General features: G+C 44.2%; 1 protein-coding gene across 1 annotated transcript; it reads right to left on the reverse strand.

Annotated features, from left to right (window-relative positions):
* Window positions 1-11,090: 11,090 nt before the first annotated feature.
* On the reverse strand, window positions 11,091-11,702 carry RNF152 (ring finger protein 152). Its single transcript, XM_074146867.1, has one exon. The coding sequence runs from the start codon at window positions 11,700-11,702 to the stop codon at window positions 11,091-11,093; it is 612 nt and encodes a 203-aa protein (XP_074002968.1).
* Between the last annotated feature and the right edge of the window lie 7,361 nt (window positions 11,703-19,063).

Here is a 19,063-nt window from a genome sequence, read left to right on the forward strand (position 1 = left end):
TCTCATTTCCATAGGAAAGCAGGCTTGAAAATGGAAGATTTACAAGGAAAATGAGCTGCACTTTTGCTCACAGCAATATACTAACTTGACACACCAGAGATCACTGAATATAAAAAATTATCTCTATCTATTGGTCCTCACCCTGGGTGTTGTAAATCCTGAAGACATTGGATTTACATTCATTAATACCAGTAGCCCATTAATTTCACGTTTATAAGGATGAGTGTCCGTTAAGGAGGTAAGAGACTATCTCTAGACCCAGATATTTGAGTATAGACATGGCCTGTGCATGAGCACGTGTACACTCAGGTATCACAGAGCATCCACAGGGAAACGTCACAACAGTTCCCGTCCCAAAGGACAGAAATTTGCACCCAAGTCAAGGCCAAAGTTGTATCAAACTTGCAGAGTAAGTTGCCCAGGGAAAGAAGGGGAGTGCAACCCATTCATTTTTCTCCCCCTCTTTCACAAGATCATAAAAGCATCTTTCGGATGGACCACTTGAAAGTCACCTCCACCCACCTGAAACTTGGCTGAGAATCTCAGTCTTCCTTTATTACTGCGCAACTCTATTAAAGCTCTCAGTGGAACCGATGAGTGAATGTCCCAGCCAATTTTACTTTTTGTATTAAAAAAGAAAAGCACACACTGGTCTATTGAAAATCATTTTGAAGAATTTTAATCATAGCAAATGTGTCTGAACAGTTCTCATAAAATCAACGCTTCCACATATACAAAGGACAAGACTCCAGAGATTGGCCTACAAAAATACCATGTATTAAAACCGGGGAGGGGGGGAGGGAAGGGAAGGGGCAGGCAGAAACTCATTAATGTTTGAGATGCGTTCTAGGAGAGACAAAGCAAGCAAGGAATGCTTCTCCAGACATTGAGATTTATCGACAGCACTTTGATTTCACCTTTATAAAGTCAATATTTGGCAAAGTTTTGACAGGGCAGCCCAGCAGCTCATGTATCTGTAGGGGCTGGTTAACTCTTCACATGAAAAGAAGGGGAAAGTGATCTAAAACCAAATTATACGTGTTCTTGCTTCTGAAACATGTTAAGGACTTTGGTTCACAGCCACTGAACAGTGCCAGCCTGCTTGTTTAGCTAGAATATAATTAACGAGGGGTGGGGAGAGAGCCTAGGAAGGGCAAGGGACCATGTAAAACAGAGTGTAAAACAAGGAGCAGTAGACGGTGATAGAGCTGTAGGAGAGCCATGTAATACCAGCGTCCCCGAGGCTAGACTCAACCTTCCAGCTCCTGGTGCAACTATTAATGAGCCTGAAAGTCTGGAGAGGGAGGGAGGAGGGCATTGGCACTACCAGGCAGAGGGAAGCCTTTCTGCCTTCAATTCTTAAAACAAGAGCCAAACCTTCCTTCATTCAGCTCTTGTTTTAATTAATGTACTAAGTGCATGAGTGCGTACACACGTCTTCAATATTGGCACTGAAATAGAGAACACGCTCACACTTCAAAGCTGGGCTGAGGACACTTCAGCTGACATAAAGATTATTCAGTATTTTTCCTTTGCCTTTTTGTTTTAACACCTGTCAAAGTTAATTTACCTTTACCAAAAAAAAAAAAAAAATCAAACCCAAACCATCCAACCATCCCCACTCCCCCCTATCTCTCCTAGTAATACAGAAACCTTTGCTAATCGGGATAGTGCAAAGTCAGGCCTTGTGGGATGGGCTTTTCAGGTCTGCTTTAGATTACGGCTCACTTGCAATGCCTTTGGAGCAATTAGGGATACTGTAGCTGAAGTAATCTAAACTGATATCACTGCAAGTAGCTCGAAATACACATCGGGAAGCTGACAAGCTGCTTCCCTAGAGAATACGTGTGTGTGTGCAGCATCGGTCCTGCCCTCTCTGCTGAAGCCCTGTGCCACACCAGCCCCCTGCTCTCCAGACACAGGGACTGCAGCAGCGGGAATCGCCTCCTTGCAAGGTGCTGCCGCTGCTCCCTCTGGTTTCCAGCAACCACCAACTGCGTCTGCTGACTCCTGGGACTTTAAAATTATTTTTCTCCTCAGCGGTCCTCTGCTCAGCAAGGTTTAGTCTCCAAAACAGGAAGCCTATTGGGATTAATTTGGAGCATAGCTGAAATTCAGGGGCACCTCTGCTTTCTCTCAACAGAGTTTAAATAGATACAGAACAGATGGTATAAACGTGGCCTGAATGAATAACAGCTTTACTCTTCTTTTTGTTTTTCCTAGTGCCTGTTTTTGTTTTTCCAAAACAATTATAAGCAAAATGAGGGTGGGGGAGGAGGAGGGAGGATGAGAAACACTTTTTAGAGCCTACCACAAAAGAGCATCTAAGAATCATGCTAACCCTCAGCACAGCGACAGACACAGTGCCCTGCCATGAGGCAGTCTACTTTGGGACCACCTTTCTCACCTGAAGCTGAATAGAAGGGCAGGTTCTCCAGATTGCAGGATACCAGGTGGCCAGGAGAGCTCTATATTCATGACAATTTAGAAAGCTGAAAGAATCTTACAGAAAGGTTCTCACATTTCTTTTAAACCTTAAAAGTCATACCTACAGCAGAGGAACTGTAAGACCCCACAGTCTAACCAGAGATGTTATGGTGGACCATTCCAGCAAGAAGAGTATTCACACCATGTCCTTGCAGGGCCATTGTTTCAACAGAGATTTGTGGTGGGTCACATCCATGTTGCAACACCTGCCCCAGGACTCCTCCTCCCCTTGGGCCACCATGCAAATGCAGGGGGGGACAGACCGTGTCAGGACAATTTAATCGAATTCCCATCTTCCTTTGGCAAAAGTTGGGTCACTGACCCAATCAAGGATTTAACAATCCCTTAAGGAGATAGACAATTTGCCCTCAAAATTGGTAAGTATCTGCTTATCAAAGGCTGCTTGCTTTAGATCTATAAAATGAGGACTGCCACTGAGTATGGGACACATGACAGAGATCCTCAGAGGCCGAGGCCACTAATGGCTTTAAATGAGGCATAAGACCCAAATTTGATCTCGGAGAACTGACAGTCACAACTAATTCCACGTATAGTGCTCTGTGTGTTCCACATCCAGAAAGTCCAGGCTCTGCACATTTCAGCAGGCATTTTAAACTTAATAGGCAGCACGTGACGTTTCATTAAGATTTTGGTGCTGTTGCAGTTTTCAGCTGTTAGGAGGTTTATGAGGTATTACACAACAGAAGCACATACATTTTGAAATTCAGCAGGCCTAATCTGAGCATTGAATATGGATTTTCTTCTTCCTTATCTCCCTTCCCCACCAAAAGAAGTGGAGTTGCAAAATTGTCACTGATAAACTGAAAAAAACCCAAAACAAAAAAACAAAACAAAAAAGCTGTTAATGAATGATCTTACCTTAAAAATCAGATTGTGCAAAGAATTTCTAGTCTCTGAGTTGTTTTCTCTTGTTTTTCTATTGCTTTTTTTTTTCAAAAAATATTAGAGCTATAGTATAGAAACAATAATCCAAGATACTTATTTAGAGAGGACCTGTGATAACAACAGCAGACAAAGAGGTATTGCAAATATTCTGTATGGCTCTGTATGAAGCCCTGGAAATGCTCCTGTTTCTGTGGAGACTTGTTAAGCATTTTCATCACTGAAAATGCAGTAGAAATTTGCAGTCCTGTATATATATAAAGGTAGGTTTCTCCTTGCAAATCTGCAGGGAAACGGGATGGCCAAACAACGGGCTGAAGAAGAGGAAACGGGAGATGGCACACTCGTAAGGAAGCAGTACAAAGTGCTTTTCAAGCTTCTTGTACAAAGGACAAAAGAAAGAACCCAAACCCAAAGATGTCAGGCATCAGCAGTAACAAACACAGGCGGTATCTAAGGTATTAAAAAATATCCTCATTTATCCACTACTCCTGACAACATTTCTCTCGATCCCAGGGGCTTGCTGGAGCTGCTGCACGCTTGTTCTGCCTGGATGGCTGCCGAGAGACATTCAGTGTTGCAGCTCTTTGTTTATCACAAAGCAGCGCTCCTTGCTGGTAACATTTTACAACTCTTATCACGCTGTTCAATCCAGCTACAACTGTCCAAATCTTGTCTTCTCTAAACCAGAGGAGGTCAGAAAGGAAAAGAAAGAACGCTCCGTGTATCTATTGCAGTTAGCCAGTTTAGCAAATATAATCATTAGGCAGGGATTCAGTTTTATCAACCTGTAGGTTTAGCAAATCCCCCAGCATTTCAGCACAGCAGGAAAGAGGCGATTAGAATTCAATTTATTTCTCCCGAGTTCTTTAAATCATCATCACTCTGGATTCCTAGGGTGGGTTTTGGTGTGGGTTTGAACTGGAAGCTTTTTTTTTTTTTTTCACCATGAGTTAAGAATTCTCAGCTATGTACAATGAGCAATTAAAACCAGGAGTTATAGAAATACAGGTTTCTACACTCGAGTGCTTGAAAACAGCTGCCTTGGGGTATTATAGAGCCTCTCCTAGTCAATATGCTCCCAGATTTCAAAATTAAACCTTCCCCAAAGCAAAGCTTATTACTTGAAATGGTCATTAAGAATCGTATGGACTAGCCAAGTATCAAGAAACAAACACCTAAGTGTAAAGTCCACCTCTATTCAAGAAAGTATTTAATCATGTGTGACCGACTCCCTTCATCTTCCTTAGATTTAATGCTTTAGTGCTCTCTCAGTTAGTGTTATTTTCCTGAATCATGTCCCAAATATTTAAATACATTCCTTAAGCAAATCTTTGAGAAACATCTGTGACCATTATTCCAAATAATTTAAGCAAGAAATTATTCATTTGCAGTTCAATCAGCTAACTGGCCATGCTTGGGAAGTCCCTTTTTTTTTTGAGCTCCCTTTTATGCTCGTAGTCAGCCACACACATCTACCACAGGACACGCTGCTTTGAAAGATCCACCACCATTCTTAAATACTTCAAAGTGAGATCACACACTTTCCCCTGTCAACCTGAATTCACACTATCTTGCAGGGGAAGATTTTTTTTTTCAGATCTTGAGGTAGATCCAGATTTCTGTCAAGCAGATGCAAGCCCCAATGATTCAGACCAAGTCAGTGCGTGCAGGCACCTATAGGGTGATGCTTCCAGAACTGATCAGCACAGTGACAATACACACACAACTTTTTGTAATTCTAAGATAGGCAAGTAAATAACCTTCAGCATGAAACTGCTCAGGTTTCCCATTTCTTTTATTTACTCCATCTTGAAAATCAAGCCAGAAAGCTACAGACCCCTAACCTAATCCTACTATTTCTTTGAGTGCAATAGCTGTACCAAATAGCCACTTCCTTTGTTTTCAGCTTCTCAGATGTAATAGGTTCAATAAATCCTGTTTTTCGCTGTTTGGCATTACAAATGTTGTCAACTTCATTATTTTCTCAGGAGACAGCCACCTGCTTTTGTACGTTCAGTCAACACACATGTATATAAAACAAGTTTTTATTTTAAACAATGTGACACGCACTGAGAATTCAAGACTTTGCTTTTTTTACCCCAGCTTCTTCCCACTGAATTCCTGTTCAGCTTGTGTCCAAGTCCTGAGCTTCAGTGATGATTCAGCACCCCAAAAAAATTCTGCATACCCTTCAAGTTACCAAGCTATCTCAGCACCTGATCATTCCAGCACCATAAAGCACTCAACCTTTCAGAGATACAAGACCCTGAGGCCTTGTTATTAATCCTCTTGGCCTCACTCTACTCCGTATGAGCATGTGCTGTGGGCATACCTCTCCCTGCACATGGAAACACGAACCTGTGCTCATATGTATAGGGGCTCCATGCATGCCCATGTGTGCCCATTTTAATCCCACGCTTGGGTGCTTCGGTGCGATATAGATGAGGAAAGTGAAAACAGACTTGTGTAGATCTGAAGGGCACCGTGGGATGGATTAATGGGGGTAAGGAAATAGTTCCTCCTGTCTATAGATCTTACCTAGTCCCTCAGAACCTCCTCTGATGTTCAGGACCATGCTTAGCACAAAAATTACAGGAATTATTTAGAACTAAAATAAAAACATATTGAAGCATAAGGAAATGCTTAAAAAATGTATTTTCCCAACATTTATTAAGCATTAAATTTCACTGAACTTGGAAGGTAATTTTTTTCATTAGAGATGCTCAGGGCAACTTAAGAAATGTCTGTAAAATAGTTCAACATGAGGATGGAGCAAGCAGCTTTGCTTGTTGACACGAGCATGCAAGAGGTAAAGTGACAAAGAGAAAAAACACAACAGTCCCAGCTGTCAGGCCTACGGACAGGGTACAGGACCAGAAAGGTCACAAACATGCTGTAAATCCATTGCAGCATTTCCAGATAATCTTGCCCTGCTGAAGCTCTTGCACAAAAACCTTTGCCTCCGGGGCCAGCAGATCCTTCAGCAGCCTCCCAGATGATGCTGGGACTCATTTGCTGCATGTATCTTCTTCCCTCCCTCCCCACCTCCATCCACCCATAGAAAATGTCTGGAAAAAACAAATCTCAAGCCATACTTTGTGCAACAAGGATGAGGAATGTTTCAACCCCAAAATTTACTTGATATATGTTCACTTGACATGCGAATGACTCCTGCAGTAACCCACCCCAAGTGTCTTGTGTGCCAGCAGGCCATGTTCCTGGGGAGGAAGGTGGGTGTTAGCTGTGGATGGTAGGTACGGCCCTTCTCTGTGACTGGGAGGAGGCAACATCCTGCGCTACATGGCATTGCTGTGAGAAGATCCAGGAAATACAGAGGCTTGGAGCAATTCATGCATCGCCAAGCGCTTTTGAAAGCGGGACTACCACAGAAGACCTCAAATCCTGTACGAATTGTTTGGTTTTGGCTTATCCCAGTTGTGAATGTAACAAAACCAGTGCAACATCAGCCATCTCTACTCCAGAAAAGCATTTGCAGTATCAGAAAGGTTGGCTGCCCAATGCTCCAGCAACAATAACGTGACTGGGAAGGTGGGCTCGAGGGAACGGGGGAGCCGTCATGCCAATCTGTACTATACATGCTTAAGTCAAGGCAATAATCCCTCACGTCCATCAGCAAAAAGTTTACTTAAAACTTTTAAGTCATCTGATTAAAACAGAAAAAAGAAGAAAAAAAAATCTGTCATGTGGCTCAGTACTCATCAGCTATAATTCTGTACCCTCAGTAATTAAAACACGATAAACCATTTACTCTTTATCACGTAATGCTTTGCCTTAAAACACTGTGAGTCAAATTTCCTTCCATGCTCTTCATTTGATGGCAAAGTAACAGAGGTACCATAATTCACTTGATATCATTCTTTTCCTGCTAATGTTTTATTCAGACTGAGCTTCATTAATAAAGATGAAACTTTGGACTCATGATTGCTCCATGTTTACAAAACATCCAGGCTCCTTTACATCTTGATTAAGCATGAATAATCACTGAACACACAATTTCCTAAAAAAATCCCGCATACCAAAATTGCATATTTTGAATTTTTAAAATTCACTAAACAAAATTTCACAGAGTGAACCCTAAAGTCTGTTTGCCAGGAAAGCACAAGCCAAAAATGGAAGTTGGGACCCTCCAGGAAAAAAACAAAGCTGGACCCCAATACACACATCCTTCCCATTAAACAAGCAAATAAATACACATTCATACAGAGTAATTTGCTCTAAAAATGCAGGTGCTTGAATAATTACCCACAAGTTTTAGCATAAATTTTGGTTGCTCAAACGGTACTAGAGTCACAGTAAGTTTCTTTTTTTTTTGGTGGAACTGGGCAGTGATTTCTTACTGGACACCAGAGAACGAAAGCTAGCCCAGAACCTGGTAATTTTGACACAAGTCATCATCTCTGTGTTTCTCCACAGAGAAAAAAATACAAAGACAAGGCTAGTAAAAAAAAAAAAAAGTTAGAGGTGTATATAGCAGTATCACTTTTTAATGCCAGGTATTGGACCAAGGAACAGGACAGACTGCACTGCATTTTTAAAGTAGTATGACTACTGACATACTTGAGAAACATTTTAACACTGTACATTACAACTAGTTAGTTCAATTCTACACAAGTCAGCAAAAAAGCTTAGTGATCCAACATGATATGGCAGCTGCAAATTTAAAATGATAGTCACAGTCTAAAGCCAGAACAAAACCATCTCCAGAACTCCTATTTATAAAAAGGAATGAATGTACACGCCGCGCGCACACGCATGCACGCACAGACAAAAATCTTGAGGTTTTACTTATTGCTCTTACACAAGGCCGAGAGCAGGCAAAGGTCTGGATCAGAAATTAGGTCAAACATGCATTTCAGCAGGCACGAAAAGTACAGAAATTCATATTAATGAAACAATTTACCATGTTACGTAATACAGGATGGTATTCTGCTAATATTAACACTTAACGTCATTAATACCGGATAAACTCCAGGTCTGCCTGTTGCATAATGCGTTATGCAGTGTGGTACTTTAACCTAATTTCTGATTTCTCTTTTGTACTGCACCCTCCATGTAGGGCCAATGAGGGGTGGTTGTCAAGACAGCCATTCTCTGCAACGTCAGAGAAACCTCGGCCTCAAGAGCTTCAACTGGGCAGGTATAGCCAGAAGGAGGTTATCACTGTCAGCACTGTACCTCCAGGACCTCCTCTTTGACCATCTCATGGTTTTGTCCAGTTATTGACAACTTGGATTAACAAATGCAGAAGTTGGTGCAAAACGCATCAGCGCCTTGTTCTCGGAGCATCTCCCCTCCTGGTACACTCGGCAATCGCTACAGGGGATAAGGCAGTAGAGGGTCAAGTCCTGTATCTTCTGGTCACTTCCTCCTCAAAAGTCTTAGAAAGGCAAGATTTTGTTTTTGTGAACTGGCTTTCCTTTACACATTAAGCAGCGTAGCGTGGATATCAGTAGAAATATGGCTACCTACTGGCAACAAGAGACTTGAACGTCCACAAGACACATTTTGGAATACCTGCTATTCCCTACTGCAACCAAATTAAACATGCTGCGGAGAGGTGTCCATGTAATTACAATACTCTGAAGTCAGGTTTCAAGGCATACTGCACGTGGGCCTTGCACAAAAAAGGCATTAAATGTGTTATCTGAGGAATTATTATTTATTTTTTTGTTTTGCTGTGCTATGCATACATATGACAGTAGATAAAAATCAGCACAATGGTTCCTTTCCATACATGGCCCAAAACACACCGTAACAATAAGCACCTTATAAGCTATTCTTTAGTTAATAGGAATCAAGGAAGAAAAATGGTGGTTTGGGAACACGGCAGGGAAGAAATCCAGCATGAAGTTAGAGGTATGTTCCCGACAGAGGTCCTAGTTGAGGATGTTTATTGTGAACCAGCAACTGGATTTTGTGACATAACTAGAAAACCACTGATGTCTACAGGGCCAACTTGGGCACTGCATAGTGAAAATTGTATTCTCCGGTGTTTATAGTATGGCATTGAGCAATCTCCAATTAATTATAAGAAAGAGCAGTAGGTAGACAGGAGGTCACACTTCAGGGAGGTTACACTTTCTACTTGCAAAAAGAACCAGTGCAAATCAATAGCTTTTTCTGTTGTATTAAAGGTCTGTCACGTGCCCCTTGATCCGATTCCTAAATCTCACACAAATTTCAGCTTTCAGAGTTGCCAAATACCCAAATTCACACTGAGCTCTATTTTACGTACGAGCAGTACTACTAAAGCTAGTGGGACTGCTTAAAGCAAGGCGCTACTGCAGTGAAGGTTGTAGAATTTGGCTCTTTCCAAGAAGTGGACTGCAAATGACAGGGGTTTCATGACACTCGCAGGTGGGGGGAGACACTTCCGTTTTTTTCAAATCTGGCCTTATGAACACCAACATTCATAAGACTGAAATGTGGGAAAAGGCTCTGTCATGCTCAGCCAGACATTTTGACACCAGGATAGCCACAGTGGTTTAGGAGTAGTAGCCCACCCAGTAGAGGGTTAAGTTGGCCTGGGTTCTCCTCCCAGCTATGTCACTGCCTCTTACTAGACGACTGCACATAAGGGTCCTTGGTCTCAGTTGCGATGGTGAGGCTTCCTTAGAACAACTCTAGTGTTACACCATCCATGGGTGCGCAGTTGCATCTCCTATGAAAGAAGGGGGAAAAACAGGCCTAAATTCTTTAAAAACAATTAAGAAAACCCAACCTCTAGAAAAAATTTTCTATCACGTCCTTGCAGGAAGGAGTCCTAGGACTTCTCGTGACCCATTTCTTCACTAATGGCTATGAAGACCGGGCCATCAGGAAGCCCTGCTGCCAGATCAGAGGTAAAACAGCATGTCCAGTGTTTACTGTTCAAAGCCATCCTTTGCGTGAAGCCAGTTAGGCAGAAGTGTTTTAGCTGCATTTTCGGGTATTCTTCCAAGCCCATTTTGCTTCCCTGCTTGGAAGCTCCTTCAAATAAAATGTCCTGGAAGTGCCACTTCCCTGTAGCTGAAAAAAAAATGGGGAAAAACAGAGAGGCAAAAAACACACACCATGGAACAAAATGATTGCTTGTAAAACGCTTCCTTTCAAAAACTACTGTACGACTTCCTAACTTGGTTTAATTAATGTGCAGTTTAAAACATATAAAACGCCTTAGCAGCTAAATGATTTCTTGGTTTTACAAGTCTGTCTCCCTCCCCCATTACAAAATAATGTATGTGTGGACCGGTGTTGAACACCTTGCACAGAGTCGCATGCCAATTCTCCTTTAATTCTACATGGAGCAGTTTTGATTTTAATCTACTGTGTTTAGAGAAGAGCTCATACCATATACTTTACAGTATAACCAGCTACATAGATGTCTTTAATCTTTTAACACGACTAAAAAAAATCACTGGAAGTTGCAGTCCCTTTGATAAATGATTATGGTGACGCATGCAGTCCTCCTCGGTGCCGCTGCCGCCAGACACGGGACGTGATTTTCTGCGCACGCTGCCAGGAGGCCTGACGCCGCCGCACCGGGAGCCGTGGCCGGGCCGGTGCACCGCTGCCCCGGAACACAGCGTTCTGCAGTCATTGGGCAAAGCTGCGGTGAATTGTCTCCCTTGACCCCACCACCACCACCACCACCGACCCAACCCAACCCCTGGGGGAGCACACCCCCCCTCCCCGCCTCAGCCGCAGGAGATCACCGTGAAGCGCTTGGAAATGCACGACATGTTGTGGAGGACGATGCCCAGGAGAAAGACCAGGACACAGGCCACCAGGATCACAGTGCAAACCCCTGACCAGGTGGAGCTTTTCACAACGCCTCTCCGGTCTGGCTCCTCCGCTCCTCCCTCGGCGGGGAGGCCGCCCTGCAGCGGCTGCTGCTCCGCCGGGATCGTCACCACCGCCAGGGACTTCTGCTGGCTGCCAGGCAGGAGGCGGCAGCCAATGTCTCCCGGCAGTAGCGCCCTCTCCTTGGAGAGGGGCAAGGGCAGCATGTAGCACCCATTGCTGGGGAGTTTGATGAAGACTGGGGTGTGCTCCGAGGTGTGGGGGATGGCAATGACGGCAATCACCTCAGGGTCATCGGGCAGCTGTGACACAGAGTACCCTGGTGGCAGCTTGGTGATCCCACGGCACCACGGGCACCGCAGGTCCTTCTGGCTGGTCCTCATCTGCTGCAGGCACACCGAGCAGCAAGTGTGCTTGCAGTCCAGGAGCTTGGGCCGCCGGCGGGGGCTGTAGTAGTTGAAGCAAATCTGGCACTCCAGCAGAGAGTCCTGGGACAGGGTCTCCATGGCGGCCGGCGCAGGGAGGCACGGTGGCCGTCACAAGGAGCCTCACCCCGGCGCCCCACAGGCAAGGGGCAGCGCCCGCCTTCCAGTTACTTCTCCTCAGGGCAGCACCCACCTTCCCGACACTTCACTTCTGCTCAGGGCCGTGCCGGGCAGCGGCTAGGGACAGCACAGGAAAATCTCCGGCCTGAACCTTTCAGTACCTGAGACAAAACAGAAAAATGCGAAAGAACAGGTTACTTACAGGGACCAGTGGGAACAAAAGAGCCCAGCTAAGGGGGAATGAAAACTAGCACTGACCTTCTACTCTGGCAGGAGAAAAAAATTTGCGACCCTTAACAAGAAAGCATCTTCCCATTGGCTTCACTAAACTGCCCATTGAAAAGCCTTCAGGTCAGCTGTCACTAGATCTCCCTTTTCTTTTTTTTTTTTTTTTTTTAAATCTCTACCAACCCAACAGTCCACCACTCACAGTTGTATTTATACCCCTAACAGGGTAGGCTGTAGTTCACTAAGCAGTTCCTTCAGCATCTACCTCCTGTCATATTCTCAAGACTTTTCAGCCCTTCCTGCACCTTAACAATCGTTCTCATTTAATCCTTTAAACCCCTGAGGATTTTTAGCTATTTGGCTGAACTGCTAAGTCTGTGTGAAAAGTGGGGGAAAGAAAAAACTATGTTTAAACGGATGCTTTACCACAGGCTCCTGAACTTATGCCTGTGCATGAATGAGCACCCAAGTAACTAGACTGAGACACCCACATTTGCGCACAATGACAAGGAATGGCACGGTTTTCAGCCCGATTAACTGTTTGCCTGGTGACATGAGCAGCTTGTTGAACGTGGCCCTCTGAAACATATGCCTTCTCACTGATGAAAACTTCACCCGAGACAAAAGGCTCTGTTGAGACCCAGGACCACCGAAAACCACGGAGAACAATCGGTTCCTGCACTGAATTAAAGGCAAATTGTTACTAACCTTCTTCTAAACTATTCATTATAAAGGGATTCTTTGCATTTCCCCACTTATTTCTTATAGCTATGAAAAAAAAAGGCAGCTGTGTTTACTTCCACAGCAAGTTGTTTAGCTTCGTTTGATTTGGGTCACTCCAACACATCATAAATATGGAAGGGGTGACATTTTTACAACTCTTTGCATTGCCTTCCCTGGTGTATTTAAGAAGTATCAGTTTGAACTTTCATCCAAAGAATACAATAAAGAAAACTCAAAATATTTGCATGATGACCTTTTGATATCCTCTTATTGCAACGTTATCCCCAAAAGATAATTAATGCCAGAGGACCACAGCTGTTGGGAGGACTTTTTCCTTTCCATACAATTGTTTCATAGAATCATAGAATCATTAGGTTGGAAGGGACCTTTAAGATCATTGAGTCCATCCATCAACCTAACACTGCCAAAACCACCACTAAACCATGTCCCCAAGCACCACATCTACAAGCCTTTTAAATACCTCAAGAGACGGTGATTCAAACACTTCCCTGAGCAGCCTGTTCCAATGCTTGACAACCCTTTTGGTGAAGAAATTTTTCCTAATATCCAATCTAAGCCTCCCCAGTGCTACTTGAGGCCATTTCCTCTTGTCCTATCGCTTGTTACTTGGGAGAAGAGACTAACACCCACCTCGCTACAACCTCCTTGTAGAGACAGGCTGTAGAAGTAGTTGTAGAAGTTGTAGAGAACGATAAGGTCTCCCCTGAGCCTCCTTTTCTCCAGACTAAATAACCCCAGTTCCCTCAGCCGCTCCTCGTAAGTCTTGTTCTCTAGAGCCTTCACCAGCTTTGTTGCCCTTCTTTGGACACACTCCTGCACCTCAATGCCTTTCTTGTCGTGAGACATTACTACACAGTAATTCGAGGTGTGGCCTCACCAGTGCCAAGTACAGAGGGATGATCATTTCCCTCGCCCTGCTCACCACACTGTTCCTGATAACAGGCCAGGATTTCTTGCTCTTCCCTCCCGATCATCGCAGCAAGGTTGCAACATGCCAATCGATGGGTGACGTCAGGAAATCAGAAATAACATAGTTCCCGAAGAGAAGGCAGGTGTGGACATGGGGTTTACAATGCGGGACAGCCCTCTGGACCACACTGTCCCATATCCTGCTTCTGGCAGTTGCTGGTATTTGAATAGAGGAAAAAAAATACACATGATCTCTTCAGATGCTAACGACTGAGATACCACTGACATTGGCAGGACTGGCCCTGCTCTGATTTCGTAACAGCAGCAAATTTTTGCTCACCAGACACTTCAACAAACACACAGTGACAACCCTGACTCAGGAGGGAGCCAGGGCAGATATGAAGGCAGGAGCTTGTGTAACACGGGCAACGGCCGCGGGGGAACCGGCACGTGCCAGCCACCAGAACGGCACTTTGGGGTATACTTTGCCTGAACGTGGCACAGAGGCCATCGCTGGGAGAGACATGAAGCCAGCATGAAGCCAGCACGGGTCCGTGTGGTGGCTGTTCTACACCAGGGTTACGCATGGCATTAACAAATACTCTGTGTGGAGAGGGAGCCTAGCACCGCCACACAGGGGGCTCTGCATTCACTACCCGCATGCAGGCCACGCTGAGGGAAAGACGAGGAAAACGAGTAGAGGTTTTATTGTCTTTATCCTCTCCTCCCCGTTACCATCTCCACATCCCTAGGATACAGGCAGGCACAAAGGAACTGTCAGAAAGGGTCATTAAAAGACTAGCAGGCAGCCGAGAGAGAAAAGTGGGGCAATTCCCAGCTGAAAAACATTAAGAGACAAAGGCCAGATTAGAAATTAGTTATAGGAACTCGGGAAGGGATCACTGAAGCCATTAGATCCAGTTTTCAGCAACAAGCAAGCCAGCAGTTCTTTATTTTGCACAGAAGTATCCATACAAAATCTTTGCAGTTACACACTGCCCAAGCCAAACTTGAGCTCAGACATTCCAAGACACAACTCTGGACTGCTGTAGCTGCAAACCTATCAAAACAAACCAAAAAAAACAAACCAAAAAAACCTCAGGTATAACATACTACAGTATTATTATGAGAAAGAGCCCCGATGCCTGCAAATTCAGATGGTAAGGCTTATGTTTAAAAACAGAGTGGAAGTACTCCTTGTGCAGGTGCAAATCAGTATCTCTGCATAGAAGCTCTGCCCTTCACATTTTGGAAGTCAATGAACTGACTGGTGAAGTTCTCTGACCTCATTTAGCTGTCACCTACAAACATCTCTCTCCACTTAGAGTGCTAAAGGTAAACCATTTTCTATTGATGTGAATGTGATTGGGATCAGGATCGTTTTTCTGACCTCATATCCTTGTCCAGGAGTCATATACTCAGGCACAATCAAGCCCATCATCCCTGTCCCAGTGACATCCTTACAGCGGATCAGTGCTAGGAGACCATGAGGTATTCAGAACTGAAGAATAAAACAAAAGTCACCTCCAGGCAAACAGCACCTTAAGGAAAAAGAAGAAAATCCATCCCAACAAGAAGATCTTGGCTGGTTTGAACACTAAGTAATGCTGTGAAGCATTTCTTCATGAGGTCAAAGTTTTAAAGCATTAGTGCAATCTAAAGGAAGGAAAAGGAAAAGAGTGGAGCCAAATTAAAAGCTTACCACCTACATGACATACATTGTTCAGATATGTGCAGATATATTCGCAGAAGCTGTAAATACGGTGACATCCTCATTTTGACTTGGTGCTGAACAAAGAAATGGTCAACTGTGTGTCTTGAAGTTACCTTTATCCTTTCCTTTTTTTTTTCCCCACCAAAAGAACAACTATAAACATTATTCCAAGTAACAAGGCTGCATTATGCATGTATATATACTGAATTATGATATTTCTTACTTTCCCAAAGTGTCTCAAATAATGATCAGAGGTGTATTTTGACAGATCAGTGGCAAATCCCATCAGCAGAGAGGTTACTATGACTCCCTCAGAATATGTCTAAAGACAAGTTAAAGAGTAGCCACAGCCATCTAACCCCTTGGCCTTTGCTGACACTGCCCTGTTCAAAGGTTGGTTATCTCGCTTCATGAGTGCAACACAACTTTATTCCCAACCGTACTGAAAGCCTCACAACCCTCCTGCACTCTGCCACAGCTCCGTTTGGGGATAAAAGAAAGTCAAGCCACCACCTACAGTCAGAATTAAACTGCATAATACCTATTTGATTCATTTTGCAGGACGTAGTTAGGAAGGAAAAAGCCAATGGGAGCTCTCTCTACTCTTCCACCTCCTTCAGACAGGGGTCTGTCTCTAGTTTGTGCTCAATGTACCCCCAATACCAGTTGGAGGTACTGAACTATCACAGGTGAACACCTCACTCAAAGATTATGAGACTGGACTCTTCTTGGCACTTTGAGCACGAAGACCAAAAGGCAGCCAGGCTGCACGTGAGGGCACGACTGATGTCAGCATCGGCCAAAAGCATTGTTTTGTCATAATTTGCTCTCGTCACCTGGTGTCAGGGTGACACCCAAGGCAGGCAAGGGGTCTGCTAACAGGAAAACAGGGGGGAAAAAGAAAAGACTGTCAGGGGTATCTGTAGACAGTGTATATGTACGGATGGATAAGGGCACACATGTGGAAGGGAGTGCTGGAGACTAGGACAGTGAAACCATACACACAGAGGCAACTGCAACTGCGAGTAGTGACTCTGCCTGGCACAAACCTGACAGCAACTGGAAGCTCTTCAGGGCTGACACCTAACTAGTAACACAAATGAAAACTAACTGGGTATGAAAACCCACAAGCTCCAAAACTCAAGTGTCAGAAAGGTGCAGCAGGAGCAAAGGAAGAAAGAAGAGACAGGCCTTGCAGAGACGCATCGGGAGACCTCTCTGCCTCCCTGGCACCCTCTTCCCCCTTGCTGTGGGTCTGCCCAACATCCACAGGGCTGCCGCTGGCCAGCGAGATGAGAGATTTGCAAGCAGTAAAAGAGCCCCAGGGAGGAACCTGCAAAGCTGATGACCCCTGCAGCAGAAGATCAAGGTACAGCCGGGTGGCCGAGCATAGCGCAAAGGTTCTTGTTGAAGATTTGGGCTGCCCTCTGCATGAGTCAAGAGGTTTTAAGATTTGAGAAACAACTACGTGACTCAAGAGCAATAAAGGTCTGGAGAACAAAACAGGCAGGTATTTCAGCTGTTTGTCAGTCACACTATCTGTTCAGCCATACCTTGTTGGAGGCCACAGCAGTGCCCCAAGCTCTCTTTTTTTTTGGGTGAGCAAGAGGCCGGGAATGCCAAGATATCAGCTTCCTACTCCCCAAGAAGAAGGGGGAAGGGCCATTTGTTGCTCTCTTGCAATTTGTAGCTTCCAGCATAACGTAGGGAGGTGCTGCAGGAGGTGAACAGATGAAGGGTGCTGCAGCTAGTACAGCACAGCTACAGACAGCGAGAGGAAGAAGAAAGCACAGGTTTGCTGCAGAGAAAGTTCTGCACAAACTCTAACTATAAAGTGGTCCCCACCTGGCCAGGTCAGAAAACACAGCTGCTTTTGGAACCCAGTGCAAAGACACTGAACGTCCATGACCAGAGAGCACAAGTCAAAGAACAGAGCAATGGCAAATCCTTGCTTATTGACGTAACATTTTTTCTATATAGGGACAGCCCCAGTGATACTAAGCAATGGAAACCACAGCCTTGAAGGTGTGCTGCTCCACTGGAGAACTCAGAACTATCTTCACACATACCTCTTAACTCATTAGGGCCCAAAATTATATTGACTTGGAAGCCCCAAAAATATACTTTAATGATGCCTGTGGAATCTAATACAATTCACAGAAGATTAAACATCATATCACATTTTTGAAGACTGGCTTCGGGGCATGCTGACGTAGTTAGCTGATCACTGAAAGAAAGCCTCAAAACCTTTGCACAGACTTATGCACGTATTTAGGCATGCTCTACTTGCTGTACAGCAAGGTTAATAACAGTCTTTCAGCAAGGCAGTGCATTGACGATACTTCACCTTTCTCAAGGAAGGTTCATTACGTAAACTCCCCAAACGCATTAAGAATTCTTTGACAGTATTACTGAGTATATATGATTTATGATGAAGAAAGATCCATTCATTTCGGGTGCCCTTAGGCTGAAAAGGAGATGGGGGTGAGGCGGGGGGTACTGCTCTCAATAGGGGAACTAATTGCAAGAATCATCTGCCCACAGATATGGAAGGAAATGTGTGCTAGAGTCGCTTTAAACTGCTAGTGAGGAAGAAGTAACATATTTAATATTTGGGAGGATTTCTGCTACAGAATTCAGCATCTGTATATGTTTTCAACAAATTCATGTTTGGACAAAACACACTGGGGCTGTTTCAAATGCCCAGGATGTACTACCTGATTTCCCCTGAATATCCTTCACTAAATGATCCTATTTATTTTTAGGCTGTCCTGTAGCACTAATTACCATAGTAACTGAGAACGGCACAACGATCAATTAATTTATTCATCACAACACCCTTGTTAAGAGAGAAGCGTTATCATCATTATATCCTTTCATCATCTAAGAAAAGAAGTGCTGAGAGACGAAGCAGTTGGTCCAAGGTCATGCAAGCACAACCCAGATTGCCTCAAAGCTCCTGAACAACTTCATCCCAGCTCCGTGTTTCACCTCATGAGTTACTGGAGAGAGGTAACATTCTGAATATAATCTTTTTTTGCAACAGAGAATCAACAAAGCTCAAAAAACCACCCATGTCTCCCCATCTCTTCCAGCTGACAGCACCTCCATGGTATCCCTGAGATTTTTTGTGGCTTTCATTGAACGTATCAGCTTTTCCACAGACCATGAAAATCATGAGAACCTGTGATCCAGAAGCTGAAGTATCTCCAAGGTTCATCCACCATGTAGCTTATCACAACTGAGAGACTATAAGCATTTTGAGGGACATAAAGCCAAAAATTAAGATGACAAAATTAATCTGTCCTTCTCTCCAGAATTATGTATCTTCCAGGCACCTTCCTCTAAACCAGGCAGCCTACACCCACCATCCTTTCCATTTAGTTATTCACAACTGCACAGAAACATTGCAGAGCAGAAGTGTTTTAATTTGGCCAAATCCTTAGCCAATGCAAGCTGGCGCTGTTCCTTTAGCTTTAGTCCAGCCCTTGCCAAGATAAGAATCAGGTGTACACACTCCTAGATGCATAAAGCCACAAAAACTAAAGCTGAATAAAACTGTGATATATGAGCCTCCAACATCCTATGAAGCAGCACCAGGGGATCCGTGCTAATGGAAAATCTGTTCTGGATGATCTCAAAGGCACAGATCAAACAGGACAACAGTTGTCCTGCCTCTTTGGCAGCTGAGCCATCTGAAGTGGATCACAAAAAAGGAGTCCAGTTG

This window comes from Numenius arquata, chromosome 4 (assembly GCF_964106895.1).
Source record: "Numenius arquata chromosome 4, bNumArq3.hap1.1, whole genome shotgun sequence".
NCBI lineage: Eukaryota > Metazoa > Chordata > Aves > Charadriiformes > Scolopacidae > Numenius > Numenius arquata.